The 18,046-nt window shown below is 42.2% G+C and overlaps 1 protein-coding gene across 3 annotated transcripts in view; it reads right to left on the reverse strand.

The window, feature by feature from the left end:
* Window positions 1-18,046, reverse strand: part of ST8SIA1 (ST8 alpha-N-acetyl-neuraminide alpha-2,8-sialyltransferase 1) — a 143,442-nt gene that overhangs the window by 57,824 nt on the left and 67,572 nt on the right. For all 3 annotated transcript variants that reach the window (XM_024733246.1, XM_024733247.1, XM_024733249.1), the window contains exon 3: window positions 3,218-3,327. In XM_024733246.1, coding sequence (XP_024589014.1) covers window positions 3,218-3,327 — 110 coding nt within the window. The remainder of the gene's footprint in view (window positions 1-3,217; window positions 3,328-18,046) is intronic.

The following is an 18,046-nucleotide window of genomic DNA, read 5'->3' on the forward strand; positions in this document are numbered from 1 at the left end:
TGTTATATCCTAATTCTGGAAAACATCTTGAACTGTAACTGGGTATACCACTGTGTACAGGTAAGGCTGTTTTGGGATCTCATCTTTCAGTGTAACTGTCCATGTACCCTATAGTCCAGGAACATACTATGTGCTTTCCAATCACATTTACTCACTAAATGTTTAATTTTGAACATATGATATTACCTCAATTTCCTCAGGGTGCCCCCAAAATGTGTATTAAGCAACCGTGCATAAATAGATACATAAATGGTCAGATAAGAATACTTTATAAACAATTTATCAACATTTAATTACTCCCACATTGTAAACGATTAATAAGGCTTTTTAAAAATTCAAAGGTGTTATGATAACGGCGCCATTCTCGAAACTGAATCAAAGGCACACGCACATCTAGTTTTGATGTTGCCTTCTTTGAATTTTTTTCAGCCCTCACCTCCCTCATCATTCCATGAACATCCGTTTAATCCTGTGCTGTGCACCCCAAGCACTCATTAATTCTGCACTTGAATATATCAGTATTGATTGTATACAACACAAATGCCGTCCTGCTTATTTGTAATAAATAATACAGGTAACCCCCTAAGATGCTTAGGCCTGATCTCGTGCACATAAGTTTAAAAGATCCATCTTCCTAAATGTAGTGACAAACACACGCCCACTCAGGAATACTAAAGAAATACATTTATTGTACTAATGCCTCCTTCCGCATTGCACTCAGACCTCTCGCAATCACTTAACTTTCCTGAGTCTGTGAGTATAACATTTCCACTCTTTCTTCCTTACATAGTTTCTGGAAAAAGCAGATCAACTTATACTCGGGGGCAATATGAAAATTTAAACTAGACTACGTGAATGTGTTACAGTGGTGTGATAGTCACATCATCACAGAATCAGAGTTTCTACGGTGGAAAGGCTTGTGGTATTGTCTGCGGCCACCTCCTCACGTAGATTAGACAGCTGAGCTGCAGCAAAGGTACAACGGTGCACTGCGGGTCGCATAGTGAGTCTGCAGCAAGGGCTGGTCCTCCAACCTCCCTGTTTTCTTTGCTGGCCCTTCAGCCTCCACCTAACACCAATGTATTAGCGGGGGTACCTCTGCTCTTCAGGTAACTGTCCCCACTTCTACAGCTTAAATTCCATCTCACTGCACTCTCCCCATGGCTCACAACCCTGTGGCAGCACTTGGTGTCCTTCCTACATTAGAGCTTAGACAGGGTGGCCTGTGTCCAGAATAGAATGGAGAGAGGGCTCTGCCCAGATGTCACTTCCCCTCAGAAGGTCCCCACCCACTCATCATCTGCTCCTGAATCACCCCAGTCACAGCGCTGGCACATCTCCAGGTTTTAAGTCCATGAGGGGAATTGTTCAACATACCATTCCCAACCCCAGTGAAGACCCGATACAAAGTAGGTGCTCACCAAACTGACGTCGACTTGAATTAAGAGAACTACATTTTTATTGTCTCCATGTTTCTATGGTTTGTATGTATCACAAAAAATAAGAATGGCAATGGAGAGGAAAACAGAGTCTTACACTGGAAAAACTAGGGCAGGGCAACTCCATAAAGGAAAGTGAGATAGAAGAGGACCCCACTCCCACTCCGCAGCAGGCTTCACCAGTGAGATAAAGTCTTTCAAGGAGCCCAACCCTTGCTCTCTGAGAGGGAACTTGACCCTCCCCTGAGTACACAGCTTCCTTGAAACACTCTCAGACAGGCTTTACTCTCCCCTACTCCACTTAGCTCAGAGCCCAGAGGTGGTTCAGTGCTCTCTCAGCTAACTTTTGCTACTTCTAGACCATTATCTATTTATCCTTAAAAATGAACACAAAACACAACCGCCACCCCCCTTCAGCTTTCTGCCCTCTGTGTTGCTGGAGACCTCAGCCTTCCTGGCCCCAGAGCATTTTGGCCCCTGGATCATAGTCATTTCCACTTCACTGAGACTTCGGGGCACACCTGAAAGACCCTCCCCAGAACAGCCTCCAGGCTCCTACGCCTCTTCGGTAACAAACGTCCTTTTTTTCTACAACACGTCTGCTCATCCCCCAGAGAAGGTGAAGTCACATTCTCCAGTGGGACATTCTTTGACATTAGCTCTCTTTTCCCCACCTTCTCTCATCTTTCCCACCACTGCCCCCTCCAGCTCTGAAGAACCCCATCATTTGGTCCCACTGGCCCCCTTCCTTTCTCCTTCACACCTCTCAGGGCCCACTTCCCATCCAGCCGAGACTTCAATGTGTGTCACTTCACACTCTCTCTAGCCAGGACCCTCCATGCTGTCCCTTCCCACCCTTCTCTCCTCTCCACCAGACAAACCCAAGCCTGTGACTATCCAATCACTCACTATCTTCCCTGCTGGTCAAAATTACCCAACGGCGCAGGTTGGTGCCATTTCAGTGTCATGGTCTCGACTCTTGGCTGGATGTGTCCTAGCAGCTCCTTTACACACCCCTGCAGGATCACGTCACCACTCTGCCCAGTCTCCTTACCAAGCTTCCTCTTCGCTCGAAATGTAATCCCCCTCCTTCCTCCCAGTTTTCTTAGTGCTGCCCAGATCCAACCCCTCTTCAAATCCTACTCACTACTTCCAAATACTTTTGTGAAAAACAAAGCAGCAGAGTGCGTAGAATGAAATGAATTAATGAAAATGTTTATTCATAGAGAGTTTGTCTTAAGCACAAGTCTTAAAGTTGGAGTCATCCAACTGTATCGTCTAAAATTGAATGAGTGGGGCTTCCCTGGTGGCGCAGTGGTTGGGAGTCCGCCTGCCGATGCAGGGGACACGGGTTCGTGTCCCGGTCCGGGAAGATCCCACATGCCGCGGAGCGGCTGGGCCCGTGCGCCATGGCCGCTGAGCCTGCGCGTCCGGAGCCTGTGCTCCGCAACGGGAGAGGCCACAACAGTGAGAGGCCCGCGTACCGCAAAAAAATAAATAAATAAAAAATAAAATAAAATAAAATTGCATGAGTGTTTCCACTCTGGGGGTCTCCCCACGACCTCTGAAGCTCTCCCAGCTTTGCACTTTCTTGGGGCCCGTTCCCTGGCTCCCCTGGCCTATCTCCTCAACTCACTTCTATGTGAACTTGAAGGGACGGCTGAAGAGCAGCTACCGCTGATTCATCACCAGTGACTGGTTTCCAAAGGCCCCGGGGCTGGCAGGAGGGGTGGGGGAGAAGAGAGGAGGCAGAAGCCGCGCTGTGGGAGCTCTCTTACCGCATGACAAAATTTGCTTCATCTATTTGACGGCCACAGTCACTCTTCTTCAGAATCCCACCATTTCCCACCACCGCGCATTTCTTCAAGGGCAGCTGGAATGGGGTTGCCTAGCAACAGAAAACAAGGCGGGTTTTCACTGCAGAGAACACACAACCACTCACAAAATCATTGTTTACAGCAGACCCGGCCAGAGAATTTGGCTGAAGACGGGGCAGAGGGAAAAGAGCATGTAGAAAGAAAGATGCCAGAAAGTTTGCAAGGAACAAACGAGCCTATTCTTTTGAAATAAGCGGGTTTTTTTTAGCTCCCTGAAGTGTATTTCAATATAACATTTTTTGGTATCAAACTGGCCGTGCACATAGTGGGGAGTGACTGCTAAAGAAAATGGAAAAATCCCCACTAAACATTCTTAGGATTCTTTTTAAAGGCATTAAGCTGGGAACAAACTCAAATGAATTCTATTCCCCTATTTGGATGCAATTTCATTCATTCATACAATCAGTCATTCACTCAACGTTGCTGGTGTTTCCTACGCTAATTTTGGGGGATAAACACGAAGACAGAGAAACCACAGGTCTCAGAATTCACAGTTTGGGATGTGAGGGGAGTGTGAACACAGAAACTTATGTAACAGACCCTACTGTAATGCTGAACTTGTTGTAGAAGAGGTATGTTTCACATGCTGTGGAGAATCCAGAGAGGGGCAAGAAGACACGTCTGTCAAGCTGATTCAGGGAATGCTTTCTTACTCGAGATGAATCTGTAAGGATGAGTAAGATTTTGCCAGGCAGAGAGAGCAGCATAAACAGAGGCACAGAAGTATGCTGAGAGCAAACGCTGTGTTCGTGAGTACATGAACACTCTGGGCGGGTCTGTCTAGAACTTAGGAGGCACTAAGGGACAAGTGACTTGTGCCCATCCAGACAGCATATGACGTTCTGCAGACATTGAACTGGACTGCAAAGAAAATGTTCCGTGTACCTGAACGTTCCCTGAGGTGCCATTTATAGTACCAGGGAATATCAAAACCCAGCACTAGCCCCTGGAAGTGAAATGTGACATTCGGTCTCTTTTAGCTGGGTCAGCAAGAACCACCAGACACGGCATTTCCTGCTTGCTGAAACCTAGCACAGCGGTTGGTGTTCTCTGGGGGAACACCTTACATCTGCATAACTGGGACATACAATAACCATGCCGATATTAAGTCAGCCATCCTTGATGAATCTGAAGGGCATAATATGGATTACACCAAAAGAATAAATGAATACCCGAAGATATGCACATAAATTAATTAAAGCAGAAAAATGAAATTCCAGGGGTGTGAGTGATCACTGGTAGGTGAGGGGCACTCACTGTAGCACAAGAAGGGAATTTCACTTCCTTGATTTCTATTTTGTAAAAGGACTAGCCAGAGCTATGACAATATAGCTGATGAAGACACAATACTGAAACTGTAGCGTCTAAGCATTTGCAGATGGGAAAGACTTCCCTTCATAACACTACAGCAGAGACTGTCCAGTGACCTCCAGATCAGGATACAGAGAGGAGTGTCAAGCAAAGGCCAGCACCCCAACACACCCAGGATAAGCCAAGATGACACGTGGCATTTTTCTCAGTCACTCCTGGGAGGCAGGTTTGAAATCAACAAACACATGGGCTAGATCTGTAATTTTTTAGATATAGATTTAAGTCTTTATGCTCAAATTAACTGTTCTTTTATTCCACGAGTATTTATTAAACACCTACTATGTCCCAGGCACTGTCCTGGGTGACAGGGACATAATAATCCCTGTTCACAAGGAGCTTACATCCTAGCGGGGAAATGGATGATAAATAAGACAAATGAGTAAATAAACAGAGTATCAGATGGTGACATGGGCTGTGGAGAGAAAAAAATCATTGGCATGAGAAGATGAGGAAATACTTTTGAAGAGGACTTGCCATTGAAATCGGGTGGTCAGGAGACAGGGAAGCAAATCCCTGAAGGACAGGGGGTAGTGAACCTTACAGGTACCTGTGGGAACCACCGGGAGGGGACACTCCTGGGGTGTGAAATGAAGAGGAAAGAGCCCAGTGTGTCTGGAGATGAGTAAGCAAGGGACAGAGGAGGAGGGGAGATTAGAGACTTACCCGGTAGGAAGGCTGGGGAGCAAATTCTGTAGAGCTTTGGAGGGTACTGTAAAGACTTTGGGCTTTATTATGAGATAAGAATCAAGTTAAGGTAGGGTGAGCAAAGGAGTGATGCTATAACATGTTTTGGAACAATCACTCTGCTGCTGTGTGAATAGTCTGTAAGATGCCGTGCACAGAAAGAGAGACCAGTCTCCTGAAACAGCAGACTAGAGATTTTGGTGGCCTGGGCTAGAGTGAGAGCAGTGGGGGTGGTCAGAAGTAATCATCAGATTCTGGAGATGTTTTGGAGGAAGAGCTGACTGGATTTGCTGATGCAATGGAAATAGGATAAGAGAAAAAGAGAGGAATCAAGAACGATGCCAAAGTCTGGGGCTTGGACAACTGTGAAGACGGACTTGCCATTTACTGAGACATGGAAGATGATAGAGAAGCAGGTTTTGGTGGCGGGGGGATAATTTGGAGTTCAATTTTAAATATGTCAAGTGTGAGATCCCCGTTAGACATTTAAGTGGCAATGTCAAGCAGGCAGCTGAATATATGAGAATACAGTCGGGGAACTGGTCTCTCCTGGAGACAGAAAGATGGAGGTGATCAGCATATAGGAGGTATTTAAAACCAGGGCACTAGCTGGTGAATGAGTGTAGACAGGAAAGAGAGGAGGTCTAAGAACTGAATCCTGGGAGGCTCCAACAAGAAGTCAGGAGACTGATGAGAAATCGGTAAAGGAGACAGAAGGAGTGGCCAATGGAATGGGAGAGAAAAACAGGAAAGTAGAGTATCTTGCAAGCAAAGTTTTAAAAAAAATATCTCAAGATACTCAAGAAGGATGGTGAAAAACTGCCGCAAATTCTATCGATAGATTGCCTAAGGTAAGTGCGGAAAATTGCCACGGGATTTTGCAACATGGAGGTCACTGGTAACCTTCCTCAGGACAGACCTGTTTCAGGAGTGAGGATGGAAGCCTGATCTGAGTTCAGTGAGTTATACGACTATCTGTATACAGTTTATGTCAGAAGTGTGGGCTCGCTCATGCTCTACTAATATTTAGCTCCCTTTGTAAAAGCCAACTTAACCCCCGCTCATTGTTGTTAAAGTCCCTGGACCACATCGACTGACAATACCAGTTTTCCAAGCAAGAATCTGGGCGCAGAACAAGCAGAGCTGGGAAGTGGCAGCAGCAGTAGCAGCATAAACCTGGGTACAAATACTACCTCCTAACTTCCAGACTGTGGGACCCGTGGGCGTTCCACTTCCTGTCTCTAAAGAGGGATAATGCTGCACAGGACTATATGAGATTATATGAGATGATGTACATAAAGCATCTCACTGAGCCACTAGCATGGTGGTCCTCCCATTATCCTTCCCCTCTTCTTTCATCTCTTTCCTCCTTCTAGCAGAGTCCACTGATTTTTTCAAGCCACAAAATCCTTAGATTCCATGGGTTTGGGAGAAACATGGTAAAATAGTGATTTATCACACTCTATCTTAACAACTGGAATAATTTTATTAGCAGAAAATTTACCTACTTTATATGGTATTTACCTGTTCTTACATTATATATACATATATGTCATATACAACATATATGTATATATATGTTTTATACACACACACACACACACCATTACACTTTTTTAAGCCTTTGAACAAAAGCCCAGTTGAGGAGGAAGCCATTTCTGACTTTGTGCTGGTAATATTTGCTTATTTCCTCTTCATTTGGTCAATGCTAGCCCTCACACAAGCAACTTCATTTCAATAACTGTTTCTCTGGTATCTGGGTGCATTCTTCTGGGCATTGGTAATATGCCAGTGAACAAAGGAGCTCACCAAAGTTTTACAGAGAAGAAACTTAATTGAGAAAATACTGCGGAATTTTTTTTAACTAATTGAGATAATACTATCATTATTCTATTCTAGGCACAAAATATTTTAATTTGGCAATGGTCGATGCTTACCAGGATGATCCGTGAACAAGGCGTCCTCCTTTTGGTGTATATTACATAGAAAGAATTTTGGTCATCCATTTCCACGGAAATATTATGATTCTGTCAAGGAGTATTTTTGTTAAGGCACTAACTGCATCCTTTCTTTTCAAAGGTATCTCCTTGCACCCATGTAAGAAAATATCTACTGGGTCTTAGAATATAGTACTATACTATAACACTCTTCCTGCTAACCTTAAAAAATACTAGTCTAAATGAAAGGATGGATTAGACAGATTGACTACAGCCACGGTCTCAAAATATTGCTCGACCACCAATTCACCTTATAAATCATCGTCCAAGTTTTTTCACCTACCATTGTTCCATCTATTAATGGCCATCTTCTTAATGACTCTATTATATTAACCATCTGGATTCAGATTATGGTTTACCAGGCCCTGCAAACTCTCAGTGCCTCACTGGAAGTCAGGCATGATAATAACTATCCCATCTGTCTCCCAGTATGATTATGAGAATTAAAATCAGCTGAGGTGTTGAACATTATCAGAAAACTCTGAAGTCCCATATAAATATATGAGACTAGTACATTATTAAATACTAAAAGAATTAAATTATCTGGGGGAAAATTATCATTACACTGCTAAAGCACTACTATTACATAGAGTTTACCTTTGTGTGAGATACTTGCAATTTCAAAGGTTTACATAGATTTTGAACAAAATATTTTCTAATCACTGGCCCTTAGAGGGTATATCTACTACTCTGATCAATCAATGCGTTTTTAAACGCACATTTTTATATGAATCAATCCAAGTATCATATCTTTTTTGCTCACTGTTCTATATGCAAACTAAGAACAGATGAGATAATCAACAATTTGTTCAATAATTATTTAATTTGCAGATTTCTATTGAGCATCCAATCTGTCTTAATCTTAAACAGTGTCTGACCTAAAGGCATTTTCTTAATGTTATAATGGATATATTATTCATTTATTTATTTTTAAAATTTATTGACATAGAGTTGATTTACAATATTGTGTTAATTTCTGCTGTACAGCAAAGTGATTCAGTTATACACATATATACATTCCTTTTTTATATTCTGTTCCATTGTGGTTTACCATGGGATACTGAATATAGTTCCCTATGCTATACAGTAGGGCTTTGTTCTTTATTCATTCTGTATATAAGAGTTTGCATCTGCTAATCCCAAACTCCCAATCCATCCTTTCCCCACCCCCTTCCCACTTGGCAACCACAAGTCTGTTCTCTATGTCTGTGAGTCTGTTTCTGCTTTTGTTTTGAATTTTATTGTATTTTTTTATAAGGAGGCTCTTATTAGTTATCCATTTTATACATATTAGTGTATGTATGTCAATCCCAATCTCCCAATTCATCACACCACCACCCCCCGCCCTGCTTTCCCCCCTTGGTGTTCATACGTTTGTTCTCTACATCTGTGTCTCTATTTCTGCCCTGCAAACCGGTTCATCTCTATCATTTTTCTAGATTCCACATATATGTGTTAATATACGATATTTGTTTTTCTCTTTCTGACTTACTTCACTCTGTATGACAGAGTCTAGGTCCATCCACGTCTCTACAAATGACCCAGTTTCGTTCCTTCTTATGGCTGAGTAATATTCCATTGTATATATGTACCACAAATTCTTTATCCATTCATCTGTTGATGAGCACCAAGAGATAATGACGGAAACAGAAGTGAAAAAATTGAGAGAGTAGAGTGACAAGAGGAAGAAGAAGTAACTGAAGAACCGAGGAGATTCACGATGCAGGAAATGGCAAGGGGATTTTCTTTATTTGAGGGGGCACTGTTAGTATTTGAAGCACAGGACTGGAACGTAGAATGGTACACGAAGGTTGCAGCAGCCGTTCAGAATGCAATCCAGTGCTACCGTGTCATCTATGACGAGAAAAAAACAGCTAATACCCAGACATCACTGGATCGTTTTTTCAAGAGGGTAGATAGAATTGAATCCAGCAAGGAACCAGACCCTGTGTCATCAACGTCAGGCGTGAGTGAAACTGCAGCCTGCCCTCCGTCTCCTGTTGCTGACGATCCTTCAGCTCTACCATCTCCCGCCTCCTCTCGCTCCTCCAGTCAGTAACTCTTCCTGCCTGTTCACTCGATGCCAGCCCGTATACCAGCTATTGTTCTGTACTACTGTACTTTTCAAGGTACGGTACTGTAAGATTAAAAATGTTTTATTTTTCGTGTTTGTTTTTTATGTATTATTTGTGTGAAAAGTATTATAAACCTATTATAGTAGAGTACTACTTAGCTGATTGTGTTAGTTGGGTACCTAGGCTAACTTTATTGGACTTACGAACAAATTGGACTTACGAACGAGCTCTCAGAATGGAACTCGTTCGTAGGGGACTTACTGTAATTAGCGATGTTGAACATCTTTTCGTGTGCCTCTTGGCCATCTGTATGTCTTCTCTGGAGAAATGTCTATTTAGGTCTTCTGCCATAATGGATATATAATCTCCAAACTTCAAGAACAAACATGAGACCCAGCACTCTCTAAACATGAGCCGATTAACGAAGCCATTCAGAATCTTGCTTCTGAGACACCCTTACCCTTATTATGGTCCACAGCCTGCACTGCCTGTGCCTCTTCTTAAATAGCCCTGATGCCTGACTTCCCTTTTCATTCAACAATTATTTTTTGAGCCCTGATATGCGCCAGGAGCTGTTGTGGATGCTGGAAACGTACTGGTGAACAAAATAGACAGATACTCTGCTCCTGGAAGCAGGAAAAACAGAATTTAACAAATAGGAAAGTACAGAATGCTATAAGGTTAGGAAAACTCTCTCTGAGGAACTGACACTGGGACCTGAGATCTGAAGGTTTTAGGCATAAGAAAGGTAGTTGAGATTTCAGCCTATTAGATCATCTTAGGAAGATTGAGGAAAAAAAGACAAAAATTAGAGTCTTTGATGTTTTATGGAACGAATGAAAGTGAAAAGACTTGTTACAGGTTGGAAGACTTTTTCAGAAACAAACTACAAATGCCAACTGTGAAAATATTCCTGGCTGAGGATATGCCTTGAAGAAGGCTATTAAAAACTGAAGAACTTAAACCCTGTTCTTTCTGTCTTATGTAAATAGCTCCAAAGCGTCCCAGAATGGCTCTCATAATTAAGTGAATAAAGACCTATTTACCAAGTCATTTCCAAAGCCAAACACCTCACTTCCTTTTCCTCTTCATGGGCAATCCACACAAGACAACAAAGTAGTAAGACCCAGTGACCTTGATCACCTATTCATCTTCCATCACATAGACATAACTAGATGTCCTCAATGACAGTTACACTACCTCTATGAGCAACTGAGTTAACCACCGTCAATCTCTAATTCTTAGAGTTTGGGCTGGCCTTGCAGGGAGGGGAGGAAGGACAGGTGTGGGGAAAAAAGAAACGTGCGAACCATTTAGTAAATAAAGAACTGGATTAAACAAAGTTGTGGTAACTATTTTCACAGGAATACACAACATTTTAGTAACAGCACCTCTGATCACAAATTAGAAGTGCATAAGTCAGCAAGGGAGTGCTACACCTCTGGCTAGGGTCTGCAGCCCCTGTCCAGCAGGAGGACGTTTCAGAAGAAGAGGCTTTCGGCCCTTTACCCCTTAAGAATAAGGGTGTAGGGCTTGCCTGGTGGCGCAGTGGTTGAGAGTCTGCCTGCCGATGCAGGGGACACGGGTTCGTGCCCCGGTCCGGGAGGATCCCACATGCCGCGGAGCGGCTGGGCCGGTGAGCCATGGCCGCCAAACCTGCACGTCTGGAGCCTGTGCTCCACAACGGGAGAGGCCACAGCAGTGGGGGGCCCACGTACCACAAAAAAAAAAAAAAAGAGAATAAGGGTGTAGAGTCTCTCAGGGGGGAATGAAACAGGCTGGGACCTGGGACCCTTTGCTGCAGTGCTGCAGAGCTTGTACCTGGACACACCTCTCCTCCAGCAACAAAATACAAAGAAACTGTATGGGACTAAAAATAACTGTGTACACGCCCAGTTGGGGCAAAATTATGGACAAAAAAGAGACCAAAAAACGCAACTGCCACTCCTGAAGGGCCTGGAGCAAAAGCAGAGTGGTGCGCATGCGCCCTGAACAAAACGCCACAAAGGGGTGGGCAGACCACCGAAGCCACCACTCCGGCCCGACCCCTGGACACACCCCTACCCTCACCCCATCTAAGCAACAAGCTCGGCCCCCCTTGGGGAAGCAAGCAAGCAAGGGAACCTGTTGTTTGCTCTCACTCCCCACCCTGCTGCAGCAGGGGCCCCAATAAAGCCTTGCCTGAAAAAACAAAGTTACAATGTTCTTGGAGAGAGAGGGTATCTTTTAGGCATGTCTAACAATGTAAAAACTTAGCATCAGAACCAAAGAATAAAAAATGTTCTGCAGAATCACTGTAGGACAAAACTGGAGATTAGGGAGAAGGCTGTAATGTCCCTACATCCAGGTAATAAAAATAACTAACCTTAAATCTAGGTTTCTTGGGAGTACCAGGAAGCCAAAAAGTTTGAAATCCTGGAAGCGACCCACTTGGATTCTATCCACGGTGAAGCTCCACCAGATACAACCTAAGCCCCAAACAGATGAGAGGAGGCTCTAAGGTGTCCAGAATTAGGAGAACTGAGTAACAGACTGAATCGGATTAAGCAGACTAGTGGCCAATTAAATAACTTTAAGATCAAGAATTTCTGTAAGCAATGAATTTGTATTTTAAAATGCTCTCCTGCTTTTGAAGGTGGTAACAAAAGACTCCATTGTTTTAAATTTAATACAGGATATATCAGATTATTACAACTCTCACCATACTTCACTAATTCAATATGTTTCTCAGCTGCACTGGGTGATTTTTGGACCTAACTTGTTCTAGATTCTTCTTCCTCTAGCTCCTTTCTATCATTCTGTTTCCACTGTACCCATAAACTACATTCCTCGCCTTCCTAATTTTATACTTGGGAGGAAGGGGAGAAATGCCATAAATATTGCTGAATAAACATGGTTTCATAAACTAAAAAAAAAGTGAGTCTGTCAAGCTAAATTTTGCTGGTTTTGTTACACATGTAACTTTATGCTGATACTTTAAGCTGGAAGAGTTGGCACTTCTATTTTCACGCTTCACAATTCAAAGGAAAAATCTTTGTCTTGCTCTGCTACTCCCTCCAGACTTCTCTTTTATAGGAAGGAGGAGTAAGTCTTCCTTGTCATGCAGTTTTCAAGCTAGAAAAATTACCAAACCTTTCAGTACTTAGAACACCACCAAGTGCCACGATTAAGAAGAGGAATCAATGTCAATGTTAGATGTGGGTCTCAAGTCCTAACAGAAAAGCAGGGATTTTGATTTGCAACCCTTTAGATAGGCCTGAAAGGCTGTCACTCTATGTCAGCTGCCATTAGTGATGAAGTCAAAACATATGCTCGCCCTTATTGATGAAAATATCAGGTTTTTGTCCATAAGAACATGAGCTCACACATCTAATTGCATCTAACCCATTCATTTCTATGTACCCTCACCCAAGTATCCGCATGGACTCCCACACATAATTATGCTTCACCCACACATATAATTTAATTTCTCGCCCATATGTTAATTGTATCCTCAACCTAGGCATCTAAATACAACCCCCCTCCGCCTCACATCTAATTACAGCATCCCTCTTCTGAATGTAATTACACCATTCAGCCACCCATCTAATTATGCCCTCCTACACTATTTAGTTGCACTGCCCTGCTCAAGGACCTAATTACATTCTAACCAGTGAATCAATGAAGCCCCCAGCCCTTCAACCATATTCTTCAGATGCACATCTCTTTATCTCCGTATCCCACTTTATTATTTCAACTAAAGACTGGCAAGTTCCCACAAGCAAGTTCCTAGTAAGTATGGCGCCCAAAAAAACAGGCAAAATAATGACAAGATGCAGCTGAATCAAAAGCAGCTTTGGTCCTTTCCAGTAAATAAGCTTTTTCCAATAGTTGCTTTTTTGGTTATTTAACCAGCCCCATTGGAAGTCCAAATTAAAATTTCAGATGGTTTCCTATTTTGCATGTTTAAGCATTTTTATGATGAAAATATCTAGCAATTAATTTATTTCAGAGACAAATGCTTCTCATTACAGATATTTAATTATTGAACCCTTTAAAAAGATATTACCCAAAACTTTACCTGGGGATATATATTTATAAATACTAATTACAGAATATTTGCACATCCCTACCACTCAAAAAAGGTTAACTGTTCTTCAACTATACAAAATGAATTTCCAGAAAGTTGTTGTTAAATCCGTATTCCCCATTCCACTAATAAAATTATGATTTTAAAAAAGATTAGTTCAGTATTAATAGTCTTTCTACATAGGACGCATCTCTGGAAATTGAATGATGTGAATATTTATATATTGGGTACTGTTTCCCTATTAAACTTTCTGACTCAATCCATTATAAAAAAAATAACACTTAAGCATTCCAAGGAATATTATGTATTTTTCACATATCTATTATTCTGGACGTAACTTTTGGAAGCCAAAAATAAAACATCAGTTCAGACTGTAAGTACAAATCGGACTCCTTATTAGATCTGTTCCTTTTCCTGTGCTTAGTCATGCTGACTCTGCACCTTTTGTAAAAGAATGTTGCCTATAGCCTGAAATATACAGGATGGCCTATTCTCAGGGCTCTAACCTTTAAGAGTCCATTCATACAGAGATAAAAAGATGCAGAACAGAGAATAATTTTTATCTTGTTGGAAGTTGGCAAGAACATCATGACCTATGTGGACAGCTGCAAGAACAAAGGATTCCGACCCCAAGAAGTCTGCAACAACTAACCAAGCCTCTCACTCACCTCAGCCATAAAAAGAAACGAAATTGAGTTATTTGTAGTGAGGTGGATGGACCTAGAGTCTGTCATACAGAGTGAAGTAAGTCAGAAAGAGAAAAACAAACACCATATGCTAACACATATATATGGAATCTAAAAAAAAAAAAAAAGGTCATGAAGAACCTAGGATGGGAATAAAGACACAGACCTACCAGAGAATGGAGTTGAGGACACGGGGACGGGAAAAGGGAAGCTGAGACAAAGTGAGAGAGTGGCATGGTCATATATACACTACCAAATGTAAAATAGCTAGCTAGTGGGAAGCAGCCGCATAGCACAGGGAGATCAGCTCCGTGCTTTGTGACCACCTAGAGGGGTGGGATAGGGAGGGTGGGAGGGAGGGAGATGCAAGAGGGAAGAGATATGGGGATATATGTATATGTATAGCTGATTCACTTTGTTATACAGCAGAAACTAACACATCATTGTAAAGCAATTATACTCCAATAGAGATGTTTAAAAAAAAAAAGTGCTTTGCTGAAACCCTTTGAGGAGTTCACGTTTTTTGGGCACGAGCCACTCATCCCCTTGCATGGCCCTGCAATAAACCTTTTTCTGTTCCAAGCACCAACGTTTCAGTGTGTTTGGCCTCACTGTGTGTCAGGCACACAAACTTGCTGTCAGTAACAAGATGACCATTCATCAGATTTACTGAATATTTCATATTCAATTCCTGGTTAACTGAAGTTTGTTACTGATTTTGTTTCTGACCCATGGATGCTAAAGCCATAAGGGGGACTTCCCTGGTGGTCCAGTGGGTAAGACTCCGAGCTCCCAATGCAGGGCGCCTGGGTTGGATCCCTGCTCGGGGAGCTAGATCCCGCGTGCTGCAACTACGACCCAGTGCAGCCTAAATTAATAAATAATAAATAAAATAATTTTAAAAGATAAATAAATAAATAAAGCCGTAGGAAGGCTGAGCCTGTGCTTTAAGCCAGAGGTTGACCACATTTCAAAAATTCTCAAAACTGGGGGGCTTTTTATGGTGGAAAGGAAAGGAAATATGAAGGGCATGCACATTGCAAAGGTAGTGGCCAGTGATTCTTAGTAGTGACGCAGAAAGTGGCAGCCGCAGCAGCAGAAACTATACCTCATGTCATGGCGAGACTTTGTCTTCTCAGCTCCCAAGGTGGAAATACCACCGAAGGATTCTTTATCTGCTAATATGCACAGTTCCTCTTCCTGCTGATAAGCCTTACCCTAGAGCCTGCCTGCCTGCATCTGTGTCCTGGCTTAACGTTTCTTCTATAACCGCCGGCAAGTTACTTAACCTCGGTGCCTTACCCTTCTCATTCGTCATAATGGCATCCACCTTGCACAGCTGTTGTGAGGATTAAGTGAGTTCTGTCTGGCACAAGCTAAGTCATCAGTAACTGTTATTTTTATTTTTAATGGACCCAGATTTTCTCAGCAACAAGCCTAGAAACCTTGGAGTCATGTTTGCTCATCTCTCAATATCACCCTAACACCTACCTCTTCAAAAGCTCTTCTATGCTTTTTCTCTTTCCACTTTCATTGTAAATATTTTTACAATGGCTGGTTACTATTAGTCGGCTTCTAGTTCTTATCCGCCATCCCTCCTTCACTCTCATATACTAGTTATTCTTCTAAGACAAAGGCGATGGTATCACAGGTGTTTGCAGTATGTCCGAGTGCGTCAAATAATGCTCATTAAATACATGTATCAATTATCCCTCAATAAATCATTAAATAAACAAACGAAGGCTAAAGCAAATCACTCCTCTACCAAAACAGTACAAAATGTACTATGTTGTCTGCCGACAAAGACGTTTGAGATCTTCACAGAGGCACTCAGGACCCACCAACACCCCAAACTCTCTGTTCATCCTTTTCTCAAACCACATCATCTATGCTCACACCCAATATTCTCTCCACACCATTTTATTTACAACGGTTGGCCTCCAATACAACCTAAATTTCTTGTCTGCCTACATTTTTGTTGAGGTTGCCACAGTGCCTCTCCCCCTCCCCCCTTCCCTACTCAATTATCCACCAACCAAATTATTTTTCACTCTTAAGATTTATGAAGTGTCTGCAGGTATTGTGTCCAATAAGATCCCATACAAATTCAAGGAAATGCTCAAAAACTGAAGCAGATCAGAGGAACGTCAGAATTCATTTATGCTCAATGAGTCATGAGAATTAGGTATTAAAGCTGTGCACGGTGGCTTGTAAGTATATGTGGAATTGAATCAAATCATTTCTTCAACACGTCAGAGACTTTTAAACGTATTACTGTTGATGTCGTTATTCTGCGTGCTTGGAAATGGAAGTCTCTTGTTTTTTGAACAAGGCTGTATGCAGAAAAAACCCGTAAAAAGAAACAAAAATAGAAAAACAAAAGAGAAGATGTTGTTTGAGGTCAAAGTGGTCGCCCTCCCCTCCCCGACCTCTTGGTCTCTCTCATTCCTGAAAGTGACACTGAGACACCCCAAGGAATCTGATGGTGTAGAAAACTACTAACCTAATCAAATTCCTTTCTTTTTTCCCAGAAATGAAGAACCACAAACATCAAACACATTTCAGCTAAGGACATTTGGCAAGGATTTACTGAGTGACAACCCATCATATACCAGTCACTATACAACATATTGGGGCAAAAAGCCTGACCCCCTGGCTCTATGTTTATCCCACTAAAATGTGGTGGGAATTAAGACATCTGTTTTGTTTTCAATTATAAATAGTGTGCAATTACTCAGTAAGGGAGCAGACTGTTAAACTGTTAATCCAATTTAACTGATTAAGTACCTGAACTAGCAGAACCGGATCAAGTGCCTGCTAATTAACTAGTAAATTCATTATTAAGTTTAAAGAAAGCAAACCCAGTACTGTCCCACATATAACTATTCCATTAAAAAGTGAAGAAATCACGGGGGAGGGATAAATTGGGAGATTGGGATTGACATATACACACTACTATATATAAAACAGATAACTAATAAGGACCTACTGTAGAGCACAGGGAACTCTACTCAGTGCTCTGTAATGACCTATATGGGAACAGAATCTAAAAACGAGTGGATGTATGTATATATATAACTGAGTCACTCTGCTGTACTCAGAAACTAACACAACATTGTAAATCAACTATACTCCAATTTAAAAAATAAATTTTTTTAATGCAGAAGTCAGAGAATATTCTCTTTGAGATTAACTGGTTCCTGAGGCTTCCCACCTCCCCCCAATTTTATAATAAATTATCTGTCATCCTTCCTTGTGAGAAGAAAAAGGAAAAGAAGTTGTTTCCAGAGCATCCCTTTCTTCCCAGCATTGCTCCCTTCATCATCTCCCAGGGCACCGCCATACAAACCTCCAATCAGCTAAATTTTATAGCCTCTAAAGTCCCCACTCACACCCCTACCTCTACTTACTTCACCCTACCATCTTCTCCCCTTTTTTCAGCGTGACCCACGCATATCAGAATCACCCTGATATGCATATTAAAGATGAGTATTCTTGGTCCCACTTCTGCCCTCTTGAATCCCAATCTCTGAGTAGAGCACGAAAAGCTAAAGTTCTCCTACACAATTCACGTGCACAATAAAGTCTGTGACCCACCAGATCCTACCAACCCTCAGATACAACCTAAGGTCTTCCTTCTAGAACTTTCCCTGACCAATCTCATCTTCTGGGATCGTCATCCACAATCCTGCCCACTGCCACCAAAGAGCTACAGTGCTGACTGTCACTCCCTCTAACCAAACACTCTAGACACTTAGCATTTGGCACCATTGCTAGCCTCGATTTTGTGTATATACCCATCCTCCGCAAACAGAGAATAAGCTGCCCCAGAGTATAAAGCACGTCTT

The sequence above is a fragment of the Neophocaena asiaeorientalis genome, unplaced genomic scaffold (assembly GCF_003031525.2).
Source record: "Neophocaena asiaeorientalis asiaeorientalis breed wild unplaced genomic scaffold, Neophocaena_asiaeorientalis_V1.1 scaffold150, whole genome shotgun sequence".
Classification (NCBI taxonomy): Eukaryota; Metazoa; Chordata; class Mammalia; order Artiodactyla; family Phocoenidae; genus Neophocaena; species Neophocaena asiaeorientalis.